Source organism: Vitis vinifera, chromosome 4 (genome assembly GCF_030704535.1).
Source record: "Vitis vinifera cultivar Pinot Noir 40024 chromosome 4, ASM3070453v1".
Taxonomy (NCBI): domain Eukaryota; kingdom Viridiplantae; phylum Streptophyta; class Magnoliopsida; order Vitales; family Vitaceae; genus Vitis; species Vitis vinifera.
Window position 1 is genome coordinate 3509686 of NC_081808.1, and position 14928 is coordinate 3524613.

At 33.0% G+C, this 14928-nt stretch overlaps 1 protein-coding gene across 1 annotated transcript; it reads left to right on the forward strand.

Moving 5' to 3' along the window:
- Positions 1-46: 46 nt before the first annotated feature.
- On the forward strand, positions 47-11226 carry LOC100243964 (silicon efflux transporter LSI2). The gene is made up of 4 exons (XM_002284417.5): positions 47-137; positions 2982-4784; positions 4903-5092; positions 10740-11226. The coding sequence occupies exons 2-4, from the start codon at positions 3606-3608 to the stop codon at positions 11003-11005; spliced, it is 1635 nt and encodes a 544-aa protein (XP_002284453.1). The 5' UTR covers positions 47-137; positions 2982-3605; the 3' UTR covers positions 11006-11226.
- Positions 11227-14928: the final 3702 nt, after the last annotated feature.

Sequence of the window (14928 nt, forward strand, 5' to 3'; positions counted from 1 at the left end):
CGAATGATCGATGCCAGCTTCTTTCCACCGGCATCGGGTTCCATCGCCGGCAACGAGTTCGGGAACTGTGCAGCGTTACGCTCTCCTCTCTGTTTGCTTGGTGGTTTGGAAATTCACTCAATCGGCGACTTGATCAGGTAATACATGGAAGGATTTAATGATACGATTTAGGAATTCAAAACTGATTCGGTAAAGTTAATATTTATAGCATATGATATTATTCATGAATTCGTGCATTTATATAATGAAATTTGATATTGGTGACTTTATCGAGTTTTTGTAAAGTTTAACTTTATATGGTAATAATATGTATTAATGGTTTAACTTCGAGTAGTAGAAACTAGAAAGTGCTTTTAATCTTTTTAATACTTTAAATATTTTATCAAGTATTAAAAAAAGGGATAATTGTGTTTTGGGTCCAACCCAAAAATTAATATTTGGTCCAAATAACTTACATAATTAATAAAAATGATATAAGATGTTAAATACCAATATACCCTTCAAATTTCCACATATTACCTTTTAAGGATATAAAATAATAATGGACTAAAATGCCCAATGGTATTTCACATAAGCTTTTTTAAAATTTGTATTTTAACAATTCTTACACCACTATTCATGCAACCATAATAATTCTATTTTAACAATTTGGATTTTTCATTATTTTTAATTTTTTTATATAAATAATTGAAAATCAACATTATTTTCTATTTTAAATTATAAATAAAGAAAAATTATGTTCAAAAACTATTTTAATTTGGTTAAATCATTTTGTGAAATATTAATCAAGCCTCTTCCACCAGCCATTTTGCTACTTTTACAAAAGACTTATTCCACTAATAATGTATTTTTTTATACTTAAATTTAAATTTAATTATTTAATTAAATTTTAAAAAAATTAATATTCATCTCTTTTGTGATTGTATTTGAATATCTTTTATTTTAAAACATTTATATTTATTAAATGATTATATTAATAGGTCAAATTATATCTACTTTTTAAAGTGAAGATAAGGTTAAATTTTATTTATTATTTAAAAATAATAATATTTCAAATTGTAATTCAATAACGTACCATCTATATTAAAATTAAAATTGGAAATAAGTTTTATAATAAATTAATAAATTCTTTATTTATTTTCCATATTTTTATTATTTTTAATAAAAAATTCAATATTAAATAAAAATGAATTAATTATTTCTTCATTAGATTAATCAATTATAATAAATAAATTATAATTAATTTAATTTATTTTAATTATTTAATAAAAAAACATTTTTTATTATTTATTGAATTTTAAAACTAAAATAATAATCTTATTCAAATAAAATTTATAATTCTTACAAAACTAAAAAAAAAAATATATGTTTTTCTCTCATATTTTCCTTTATTCATGGTTTGATGTTGGTACGAAAGTGAAGATATTTATAAGAAAAATAGATCTTAATGTTGTGACATATGTTATAATTAGAAAATAAGTATATTTTAAATTAAAAAATTAAATTTTAAATTTGGTAAATATTAATTTCCTCATCATTATTATTTGTCTATAATGAATATTTTTTATTTTAATTAAAAATAAAAATAAAAAGGATGTGATTGAGATTTTCCTTTTTTTAAAATATATTATTTTATTTAAATAAGTGTAATTATTTTATGCTCTATAATTTCTTTATTTTTCATTTTTCCAATTCAAGAAAATCTAATTTTGAGAGGAAAAAAAATTAAAATTTAATATAATTTTATAATCATTTACGATAATTAAAAATAATTATCTAGGAATAGTTTTTATTTTATATAAATAAAGAAATTATTTATAGAAAAAAAAAGAAAAAAATAGTGGATATGATGCACAATGTTTTCAGAACTGGATCGAACATTTGATCGAAAAAATTACTAGTTCATGGTTTACTAGTCGGATTGGTGATTGAAGTAGTCCTACGTCATAAATATACGATTAATATTTTATTAAAATAAAAGATAATTTTAAAATATATATAATTAAATTTTAATAATATTTACGATATTATTTATTTATTTTTATATAAATGTATTAATATTTTAAATTTATTAAACAAAATATATATAATATTTAAATATGAAAATATATTGAAAATGGTAAAAAAGAAAATTGTATTAAACTATTTAAGTATGAAAACATTGAAAATGAAAAAAAAAATTATGTAATTTATATATGTATAAATTATTTTTTGAAATAAATCCTAACACTAGATAAGGTTGCTGCAGACGTCTATCAATTTAACTAAAACTCCCTTCACCAGAAGGGAATCTCTTAATGAACAGAGGAAAAGTTTGAGTAATCACAATAGTGACATCAACTCAATGATAAACATGAAGGGTTGGGTCATGATCACCACTTGGAAGTCACTATTGCAGCAGTTGTCTGTGTATTCACTTCTTAAATGATCATCTTAAGGGTGAAGTATCCCAAAGAATCGGATATCCGGGCAGTGATGGCAATGCGATTGTCGCCTACTGTTGACTAGGTTTTGGTCTGCAAAGATATCCAGAGGTTTGGCAACCGTCCATTATTAGGCAAGATCTACTTATGGTTGTAATCAACTGTTTGACGTATAGGATGACGATAACCTTATATTTTCCTGCCTAATTTTTTAGACATTTGGCTATGATTAATCGGATCTCCTCTATCATCTACCCACCCAGTGAAAAGGATTTGCCATTTAAGCTTCGAAGGGTTGTTGAAAAGGTCCTGTCTGTGGTATTGGTCATTACCTGTCTTACTAATTAAACTTGATGTCCTTATGCTAAAGAATAACTACCCTTCTGTGAATCGTTATACTCTGGGAACTTTGTGAAGATTGCTTTATACTTAAGAGCTGCGGAGTCTTTAAGAAACATTCTCATGTATTGTTAGTTAAATAAGAGTTATCCATGTTGAAACTAACCATGACTAAGCTGAATATATATACTGAATATGACCTTGGGAAATTTTTTGTAGACCTTGCTTGGTGAGACCCAGTAGAAATGTGAGCTTCCCATGCTTTAATGGTGCCATCACAGTGCAGAGGTCGTAAGAGCAGGGGAGCATAGTCAAAAGATCAACATCCGATAATGATTGATGATTAACAAGTTGTCGCCTTCTGTTGTGCCATTCAAACCTTGGATTGAGAGAAGCCGGGGATAAACCGATGTTGAAAGTTGGATAATAATCGATCTCTCGTTTCATTTGAGTCGTGGCATCTCCTCTTCCACAATAGAAATGCTATCAAATCTTTCCAACTAACAATAAACTCAGATAAATAAATAAATATCGAAGGAAGTCCGCATGAAGATGTTGACTCAACTACATAGAATTTGAAGATGAAAAAGGAGTGAGAATCTCTTGAGTATCTTGGATGTTCCGGGGTTGATTTTTATCTTGCCATATTCCACCATGGAGACAGGAACTCTTGAAGGTTTTCATATTCATTGCTCTCTAATAAATAGGGAATTGCATTGATTTTGTGAGCTTTCTTAACAGCTCAAGCTTTAGGAGCATGGTTTAATAAGACTTGCTGGTATCTCAATTTCTTTGGCTTAACTTTCCTGCCTGTATAAGATTTAATATTGTTAAGTTGCAGAGATGGACTTGGCCCCTACTGAAAAAGTGGTTTTAGGCTCAATAGCCTTTGCAATCTTCTGGGTTTTGGCAGTGTTCCCAGCAGTTCCTTTTCTACCCATTGGTAGGACTGCAGGGTCTCTCCTAGGAGCCATGCTCATGGTCATCTTCAGGGTCATAACCCCAGATGAAGCATATGATGCCATTGACCTCTCAATCCTTGGCCTTCTTTTTGGAACTATGGTCGTGAGCGTCTATCTTGAACAAGCTGATATGTTCAAATACTTGGGTGTACTGCTTTCATGGAAGAGTAAGGGTGCAAAGGATTTGCTTTGCCGGATATGTGTAGTTTCTGCCATTTCAAGTGCACTCTTCACCAATGACACCAGTTGTGTTGTGCTGACAGAGTTTGTTCTGAAAATAGCTAGGCAGAATAATGTCCCTCCCGGTCCCTTCTTAGTGGCCTTGGCCTCGAGCGCAAATATTGGATCTTCTGCAACTTCAATTGGTAATCCCCAAAACTTGGTCATTGCCATCAAGAGTAGCCTCTCTTTTGGGGAATTCTTGTTGGGACTCCTCCCTGCAATGCTGGTGGGTGTTTTCGTCAATGCTTTGATCCTTCTATGCATGTATTGGAGACTGCTGTCTATTGAAAAGGATGAAGAACATACTTTGGATGAAGTGATTTCCGAGGAAGATTCGGCTTCCCACCGCTTCTCACCTGCAGCCATGTCAAATCCCACAGCTTCAAATTCTCAAGAATTGAATCCTGTGTTGGAACCAATGATTACCTGGAGCTCCTCAAGTTCAAATGGGAGCACAATCCATACTGAGACTCTTAGAAATAGAGTAAGTTCAAAACAGAGCAATTTGCAGGGGACTTTGAGTGGTAACATTGAGTTAACAAGGAATTCAAGTGCTTACGAAGAGGGGGTGGGTGGTGATGATTTCCCTGAACCGAGGGAGGAAGATTTTTATTATAGAAGACTTGAGGGAGACCCTGTCCCAATGCAGCCTCTGGAAGAAAATGAAAGGTCGGCCAAGCCATGGAAAAGACAGCTATGGAAAACACGTGTTTACCTTGTTACAATTGGCATGCTGATAGCATTGCTTGTTGGTCTAAACATGTCATGGACAACCCTTACTACAGCACTTGCTCTTGTGGTTCTCGACTTCAAGGATGCTCAGCCATGCCTACAAAAGGTAGAATCTAAAAGTTTTGATCCAACTACATTCCTGAAATATCAACTAGTATATACCTAAGGCTCCTTTGAGCTACTAAATTGTCATAGTTCCTAATTCCATCTCTTTTTTGAACCAGGTTTCATATTCTCTCTTAATCTTCTTTTGTGGCATGTTCATCACAGTGGATGGCTTTAACAGTACAGGAATACCTAGCACTCTCTGGAACCTAACCGAGCCTTATGCACGAATCAATCATGTTGGAGGGATCGTAGTTCTTACCTTAGTCATTCTTGTCCTCTCAAATGTTGCTTCAAATGTGCCTACTGGTAAGTCCATGATATATAGTATATACCATCAAAATTGTTGTTGAAGCAAGAGTTTCCACCTCTTTTCTCTTCAACGGAAGCCATCTTTAAAGGACATAATAGACCAGAGATTGAAGGAGTAATATCCATAGTGGGGGAAACCCCTTCAAACCAAGGATTTTGAGGAAGATGACTTCCATTGACACAAATGAAACTTCTGACCAAAAAACCAATGTAGTGTATTAGTCCTAGCATGAGTTTGTGTAACATTAATGGTTACATAATGTTAGGGTGAATTTACAATATTCCAACAAACACCAGGATTTTTTTACCATTTCTTTGTGTAAAATTACATAGGTAATAGCAACTAGCAACAATAAATAAACAAACTCATGCAACGGAAAAATAAATCAGACACCAGAATTTTTTACATGGAAAACCCCCCCAATGTGAAAGGGAAAACTACGAGATCTAGTCCAATTCAAACTTCCACTATCAACAATAACGGGTTACACCTGTCTTCTCTAGAATAATCTCTAAAGGGTGTCAAATACATCAAGAGCACATATAGCCTTGGATTATATCATCTCTCTTGGCAAAAAAAAAACAAGGAAAATTGGAGAAAGAATACCCAAAAACACATTGTTACTGTTCACGGGCAATAACACTAGTTTTCGAGCTCAAAATATGATCTTTACCATTCAGATTGTAGCTACTCGAGTTTCGAACCTCTCCTCCAAATTTCAACTTGATTGAACCACAAATGAAGCAAGATCGGTTTGTTAATGAATCTAGGTATATGTGTTTTTTTTTCTTTCTCTCCTCTTCTCTCTAATTTTTTTTCTTTTCCCGATCATTTTTTTTTTAATGTAATTGACTTGGGCCCCAAGAATATGGGGCCTGCTCCCTCACATACAAGGGAGCCCAACAAATCTCCCCCTCCCGACTATGTGAGGGGCTCTACCAAGCCCGCTTACTTTCTACAAAATTGTAGTTTCTCTATAGGTACTAGTTTTGTCATCATATCTTATCCATTCTAATCAATATGGATTTTCTCAAGGCAAAACAATTTCATCTCTAGTGCATCACGAATCCAATGATATCTCACATCAATGTGCTTGGATCTAGAGCGAAAAGTTGGATTCTTACTGAGATGAATAGTACTCTGACTATCACATTAAAGTAGATACCTTTCTTATTGTAAACCCAATTCTTGTAGGAACTTCTTCATCCACAATAACTCCTTGTTAGCTTCAGCAATAGCAATATACTCAGTCTCTATGGTCAATAAAGCAATACATTTCTGCAACCTTGATTGCCATGACACTGCTCCTCGTGAAAAAGTGATCAAATAACCAAAAGTAGACTTTTGGGAATCAACATCCCCTGCCATATCTGCATCTGTGCATCCTACAAGCACATGTTTGTCAGTCCCAAAACATAAACATGTCTTAGAAGTACCCCTCAGATACCTAAGAATCCATTTCACTACAGCTTAGTGTTCTTTGCCAAGATTAGAAAGGAACCTGTTGACAACTCCAACAGCATGAGCAATATCAGGCCTCGTGCACACCATGACATACATCAAGCTACCCACGGCTGATGCATAGGGCACCTTTCACATTTCTTCATTTTCTTTCTTACTTGAAGGACTTTATTTGGAACTTAGCTTTAGATGACTTCCAAGTGGAAAACTCACTGGTTTTGCCTTGCCCATGTTGAACTTGTCTAAAACCTTCTCAATATAGCTTTCTTAAGATAGCCACAATTTTCTATTTGTCCTATCTCGAGAAATATTTATACCAAGAATCTGACTTGCAGGCCCCAAGTCCTTCATTTCAAAGGACTTGCTCAACTCTTTTTTAAGTTTATCAATTTTATTAGTATCACGACCAACAATTAGCATGTCATCCATATATAGCAAGAGAATAATAAATCCTCCATCAGAGAATTTCTTCACAAACACACAATGGTCAAAAGTAGTTTTATCATACCCATGCTCAACCATGAAAGAATCAAACTTCTTGTACCACTGTCTCGGTGCCTGCTTGAGACGATACAAGTTCTTCTTTAGTTGACACATTGAGTGTTTCTTGCCTTTGATTGTAAACCTTTCTGGTTGCTCCATATATATTTCCTCCTCTAGGTCACCATGGAGGAAAGCAGTCTTCACATCAAGCTATTCAATCTCTAGATTCATACTGGCAGCCAAGCCTAACACAACTCGGATCGAAGTCATCTTAACCACGGGTGAGAAAATATCTTTAAAGTCAATGCCTTTCTTCTGACTAAAACCCTTCACAACCAATCTTGCCTTGTACCTTAGTTATGATCTGTTTGGTTCAGGCTTCTTTTTCAGTACCCATTTATTTTTCAATGTTCTTTCACCTTTAGGCAACTCCATCAATTCATAAGCGTTGTTCTTATGCAATGATTTCATCTCTTCATGCATAGCTCTCGACCACTCTTTTTTTCTCATCATGCAATAAAACCTCTTGATAACTTTCTAACTCTTCCCCATCAGAAAGCAACAAATACTCATCACTAGTATACCTTTTGGAAAGTTGACACTCTCTAGTAGATCTTGTTAATTGTGTTTCAATAGGCAACTCTGAAGTAGCTTGTTCTTGCTACTGTTCTAGGCCATCATTCTAAATTGTAGGATTTTCTTCTACATCATCAACTACAAACTCATCATTGCTGTTAACTGTATCAACCTGTTCTTCTTGCACAACTTCCCTGTGTTCATTATGTTCCATAGAGTTAGGAGAGATTGGACCCAAATCAATTTGTTCTTCACTGAAAGACTTTGGCTTCTTAACTTAATCCAAATCTTCAATGGTTTGATCTTCAAAAAAGACAACATCTCTGCTTTTTATAATCTTTTTGGTAGTTGGATCCCATAACCTGTACCCAAACTCTTCATTTGAATAACCCAAGAAGATACACTGTTTAGTCTTCCTGTCAAGCTTGGATCGCTCATCTCTAGGAACATGAACTAATGCCCTGCAGCCAAACACTCTCAAGTGCTCAAAGGAAACAAATTTTCCTGTCCAAACCTTCTTTGGAATATCACCCTCTAAAGGATATGATGGAGACAGATTAATCAAATCAACAGTTGTCCTCATGGCCTCACCCCAAAAAGATTTAGGCAATTTTGCATGAGAGAGCATACTCCTGATTCTATCACAAATGGTTTTATTCATTCTCTCAGCTACACCATTTTGCTATGGGGTCTTAGGAACCGTCTTCTCAAGCCTGATGCCATGACTTCTGCAGTATTGCTCAAATGGCCCCCTATATTCACCACCATTGTCTACTATGACAGATTTTAACTGCTTGTCAGTTTGCCTCTCAACCATCACATGAAAATCTTTGAATACATCAAGAACCTGGTCTTTGGATTTCAAAGCATATGCCCACACCTTTCTTGAATGATCATCAATAAAAGTCACATAATAAAGTGCACCACCAAGAGTATTACTTTGCATAGTACAAACATCAGTGTGAACTAAATCAAGAATATCTGGTTTTCTATGTGAAGGAAATCTACAAAATGCAACTCTACTTTGCTTTCCAAATAGACAATGTGTACAAGATAATAATGATGTACCTTTAATTAGTAGAAGTTTCTTTCTGGCAAGAACCTGAAGTCCATTTTCACTCATGTGACTAAGCCGCTTATGTCATAGCTTGATAAAGGCTTCATTCTCAACAAAGTTCACCTCTCCCTTGACTAGTCTCGCTTCTGTCTTGTAAAGAGTATTGTTTTTCTTCCCCTTAGCTAAAACAAGAGAATCCTTAGTAAGTTTCCTCTTACCCTCTCCAAGGTGACTATGGTAGCCCTCATCATCAAGTTTCCCAATAAAGATCAAACTAAAGCGCATTTCAAGAACATGTCTAACATCTTTCATAATCAATTTGCACCCAATGCTAGTTTCTAGTTCTACATCTCCCATGCCAACAATTTCACATTTTGCTTCATTTCCCATCCTAACCCAACCAAAACTGCCACTGGTGTAAGAAGAGAAGAAATCTCTACGTGCAGTGATATGAAACGACGATGTTGTATCAACCACCCAAGTGGAATCCTAGCATGCAAGGTTTGCACACACATCATTACAAACAATGATCGTATCACCATCAGATGCAACTGCTGCAATGTTTTTGTCCTCTTTCTATTCTTCACATTTTCCTTTAAACTATTATCTTCTGAATTTTCTACACTCTCTCTTAATGTGCCCTAGCTTGTCACAATATAAACACTTTATTTCTTTTCGGGACTTTGACTTTCCCTTGACTTGCCACGATTATAATCACTAGAAGGTTTTCTGTTTTTACTTCTCCCCCGCCTCTTTGTAACAAGTGCTTCTGTATTAGAGGAAATACCTAATTTTTTTCTTCTTACCTCTTCATTAAACATATTGTTTTTTATCATGTTGATAGTTATCACACCATTTGGGTCTGAATTACTCAAAGATACCACCAAAGTTTCCCAACTATCTAATAAGGAACTCAACAAAAGTAAAGCATGTATCTCATCATCTAGCTCAAGCTTCATGGTAGACAATTCATTCAATAGTCCTTGAAAATTACTAAGATGTTTTGCAACACTATTACCATCCTTGTACTTTAAATCCACAAGTCTTCTTATCATAAAAGCATTGTTTTGTGCAATCTTTCTTTCATAAAAACTCTCTAATTTCTGCCAATGGTTATATGCATCAACTTCCTTGGCTACATGATGGAAGACACTCTAATCAACCAATTGCCTAATCTGTCCAATGGTTTTCCTATTTTATTTCTTCCACTCATCCTCAATTGTAGTAACTAACTTATAACCCCTATATTCATTGGGCTCAAACAACTCTTTGCAATATAGAATATCCTTTATCCTAGTCTTCCAAATTGAATAATTGGAAGTTGTGAGTTTAATCATTCCACTGCCAACCTCCTCAATTTAATTCATACAAGAGATCTCATTGTAAATCAACTTGGCTCTAATGCCACTTGTTAGGGTGAATTCATAATATTTCAACAAACACCAAGATTTTTCTATCATTTATTTGTGTAAAATTAAATAGGTAATAGCAATTAGCAGCAATAAATAAATAATCTTATGCAACGAAAAAATAAATCAAACACCAGAATTTTGTACGTGGAAAACCCCCCAATGCGAAGGGAAAAACCACGGGATCTAGTCCAGTTCAAACTTCCATTATCAACAATAATGGGTTACACCTGTCTTCTCTAGAATAATCTTTAGAAGCTGTCAAATACATCAAGAGCACATATAGCCTTGAATTATATAATCTCTCTTGGCAAAAAAACAAGGAAAATTGGAGAAAGAAACCTAAAAACACGTCATTACTATTCACGGGTAGTAACACCAGTTCCCGAGCTCAAAATATGATCTTCTCTATTCAAATTGTAGCTACTCGAGTTTCGAACCTCTTCTCCAAATTTCAACTCAATCGGACCACAAATAAAGTGGGATCGGCTTATTGATAAAATCTGGATATATGTGTTTTTTTTTTTTTTCTTTCTCCCTTCTCTTGTCTCTATTTTTTTTTTAAAATGTAACTGATTTGGCCCCAAGCATATGGGGCTCACTCCCTCACATACGAGGGAGCCCGACACATAACTTGAAGATATCTGTTTTTTGTAGTTATTTTGCTTGGAGCAAGAGTGGCAGCATCAGCAGCAATGATATCTAAGGGCCAAGAGAAAAGGGCATGGTTGATCTTAGCATGGGTGAGCACGGTTGCTGGAAACCTTTCGCTGATGGGGTCAGCTGCAAACCTGATAGTGTGCGAGCAGGCTCGTCGTTCTCGGTTCTATGGCTACACTCTCTCTTTCTGGAGCCACCTCAAGTTTGGTGTTCCTTCAACTCTCATAGTCACAGCCATTGGCCTACTCCTCATAAGGGGTTGAGCAATGTCAATACGTATATCTATATCAAAGGCTAAGAACTAAACTTTCCATATTGTTCCATTGCCCATGCTACAGTCTCACAGCACCAACTCCAGAGTCCAAAGCCAATGTGTCATGTACTATGTTTTCATGGTTTTTCCTCTGCTTTCCCAGGAACCAAACAGATGTTGATTTTGTGAAATTCGATGAAGTGGAAAATATTATGGAAGCCCATTTGAACAGAGGGGTGCCGCAGTCCATTTTAACTGGACCATGAATAAGATCTGCAACAACTGAAATCAATCTGTGGTTTCTAATAGAATCTGAAGCAGCAGTACTTCTCAGAAAAGTTCTTATACATGAGTGGATTTTCTTTTTTGTCTTTTTAGCCATTTTCATCGGGGAAATTGGATGAAATTAATTCAGCACACCAGTGAATTTGAACAGGCTTATCCCTAAAGCTTCTGCCATAAATTCAGCAATTCAAAGAAACTCAAGACATGAAAGAACAAGAAAGGTTCCTTATCTTGCAAAATTAATCCAGCTTTTTTCTTTGCTTTATAATCTTATAAGTTAATTTGGTATCATAATGTAGTCGTTAATACTTTTATTATTTAAATATTATCTGTGCAAAATTTAAATTAAAAATATATTCAAACAAACTCTGGGTCTCTTTTATTTTTTTACATATTTTCTTTCTCATTATTCATTTTACATAATTCTTTTTTTTTTCTTTGTGATTATGAAGAATATGAATAATTGTTTTTAGAACAATGAAAAGTATTTATAAAAAGGTTCAAGAAATTTAAAACAATTTTTTGTTCTCCATAGAAAACATAACTAAAAAATAGAAAATAGTTTTCTATTTTTGAAAACACAACAAATTGTTCTCTTTAACCTTTTTTTGTGCCCCTTTCTTTGCCTAGTTATTTTTATCAGTTTTTTTTTTTTAGTTTCTTAGGCTGGTTTTAGGAGAGTTTTTTAGGGCTTAAACCTGGGACTTTGGGTCTCATTTGTTGGGTTTTAATTTGAGAGAGTTTTAAATAGAATTTTGAGTTTGTATAAAAATAATGACATGTGTCATAATCCTTATCCTTGCTTATAAATATGAGCCTTTATGCTCAATTTTAGTAGCTTTTTCTTGGTTTTCTAAAGTAAAACTCTACCCACTTTGAAGAAAAAGAAAGATAAGAGAATATTGAAAGATTTGGAGGTGAACTTTGGCTTGGAGAAGAAGTTTGTACTAGAAGTCACTCACTTAGGAGGGGTTTCTTTGGTGAGTTTTCCTAGGTTTCATTCTTGGTATATATTCTTGGTTTGTTTTTGTTTATTTATTAGATGATGATTATATGGGTTGTGGATACTGAAATGTTATATGATTAATTTAGGTATTTCTTTTCATTTTTTGGTTCTAAGCTATCATGCCTCATTATTGTCATTTCGAGCATTTGCTAGATATTTGTTCATTTGTCTACATCATTTTTTTTTCCAATTATTTTTCAAGCCTTGGTTGATTGAGTTTTGCTGATTTTTTTTTTCTTTTCTTTTAGCGACCCATTGAGTTGTAGAAGGATATTGAACTCATTTTGGTTTATGTTATTTGGTTTTTTCTTCTTTTGGATTGTCCTTAGGATTTGGTTTTCCTTTTATTTTGCTGGTTTTTTAGGAGTTTTTAATTGATTTGAAATTGTAAATTGAGAATTACATGCATTTGTTGTTTGCCCAAAACTTTTTTCCTAGAAAATATTATTTTGATTCCCTCTTTAAAACCTTCTTTTCAAGTTCTTTTTTTGACTAAATTTTAAACTCATTTTGATGGTCAATCTCGTGGTCAAATGTTAGGTCTCAAGTCATAGGCTTAACGCGACCATTTTAACTTGATAATATAACTATCTACTCTCATTGTTTTATGAGTCTTACATGATTTTTAAAACTAATTTTGGAGCACCATTTTTCAATCTTGTGAGTACACTTTCATGATTTGTAGGAGGATTAAATTCATGGTTAATTTTTGGTTAGTAATGTCTGCCACTTGTGCAAAACATAGCTTGGACTCTCATTAAAGCATACCTCTCCATGGATGTTTTTGTCTACATTTTAGTTCTCATTTCCAAATCTAAGTTTTAATTAAGCATTTTATGCTTCTTATGAACTTAATCCAGTGTTCATTTAAGGGTTGAGAAAGTGCCGAAGCCCTATAGTTAAACCATGACCCATAATCTTAGCCAACATCACTCGTTTCGAACCTTTGATTTTCAGCTTTTTGTTGATTTTGGAAACATAAATTATCCTTGCAAATTTGAGATTAGTGGAATTATTGTTAGCCCTTACGAGCCTTTTGATATTAATAGTGGAATTATTGTTTGTTGATATTAATAGTCTATTAGTCAACATAATTTCATCAACTTGTTTAGTAAAAAACTCTTTAGGACTTAAAAGAGGTACTATCCTACAATACATTCCCGATAAGTAACCTAATCTTCAACGTACATTCGATACATAATTTTTCTTGAAAAATAAGTCATTTTAGGGTTTTTTTATTTTTAAAATAAAAAAATAAGTGATTACTTTATTATTATTATTGTTATTGTTATTGTTAGTAGTGTTTTAAATCAATAATATAATTATATAAATATATTTATTATTAAAATTAAAAGTTTGAGATTTTATGTCACATAATTACTTCATAGGTGTTTAAATAAGTACTCTTTTGATAATAGCTCAAGAGATTGTTTTTTTTTTTTTTAATAAAATTTGTATGTATTATCTCATATAGGATATAATTAATTAATTAATAAACAAATAACATTTAATCACTCCAGATTTTATAGGGAGTAACTCTAATGGGGCAAATTTTAGAAATAGAATTTTATAAAGATTTTTCTTTTCAATTGCTCTAAATTTAGAACAAAATATTTACAAAAACAAATTTGGAACTTTCAAGAATTTAAGAAATATTTGATTAATTAGGAATACCATTTTATAATTAAGGAAAAAAGAAGGGTTTCCACACTAGAGGCATATTAAATTATAAATATGTATAACTTAAATTTCATGTTAATTAAGATGAAGATGATTTTAGAAAAATAAAATAGAAATAAAAAAATAAAAGTGAAGAAAAAAAAATTAAAGAAGATGAAGATTATGTTGGGTTATTGAAAATTTTAAGAAAATAAAATAAAAGAATTAATTTTAATTATATTTATATATTTTATAATAAAATAAAAAATAAAAAATATATTTTTAACATTATTTTTCTTTCAAAGAGCATACATTACCTAAAACTAAACCAATCAAAAAATTACATAGTAAGAAAACAAAAGGCTATGTTTAGTCAAGAAAAACACCCAAAAGGGAGGGGGGGGGTGAATTGGGTTTTTAAAATCTTTTCAATCTCAATAAAATTAAACAAAAGATAAGCAAAGTAAAAATATAGAGTTGAAAGAATTCAAACTCGAGTTTATAGTGGTTCGACACTTCCTTGCCTACGTCCACTCTCCTCAACCTCTTAACCGAGTGAGGGTTCCACTAACTTGAAGCTTCAACCAAGCTTCCAATCTTCTTACACTTGGATTCCGCCTCCAATGGGCTCTTACACAACCTCTTCAAGATTCAACCCTCTTGAAGGCTTTAACACTCGGATTGTTACAAGATATAATCACTCAATCTAGCTTAAAGATGGTTCAAATACAAGACAAGACTAGGATGATAAACAAGAGTGCACTAAATGATATGCAAGTTGTGATTTAATGTATAATGAAAGAAATGAGAGCTTTTTGATCAAGAACAGGTAGGTGGGCTTTGAATGCAAGTGTTCTCTTATCAATAAATGAAGTAGAGCTCTCAATTTATAGGTTTCTAAGCTCGGGAGTCAAAATCAGTAAAAGACAACCTCATTCGATCGAGCTAGGGGTCGACCGGTTCACTAGCTGTTAGAGCATTTA

Excerpts from the sequence above, each read along its gene's own strand:
- LOC100243964 (XM_002284417.5), top strand. The coding sequence starts at position 3,606 with ATGGACTTGGCCCCTACTGAAAAAGTGGTTTTAGGCTCAATAGCCTTT. Across the intron at positions 4,785-4,902 it reads CTCAGCCATGCCTACAAAAG|GTTTCATATTCTCTCTTAAT; the intron begins GTAGAATCTAAA and ends TTTTTGAACCAG. Across the intron at positions 5,093-10,739 it reads TGCTTCAAATGTGCCTACTG|TTATTTTGCTTGGAGCAAGA; the intron begins GTAAGTCCATGA and ends TGTTTTTTGTAG.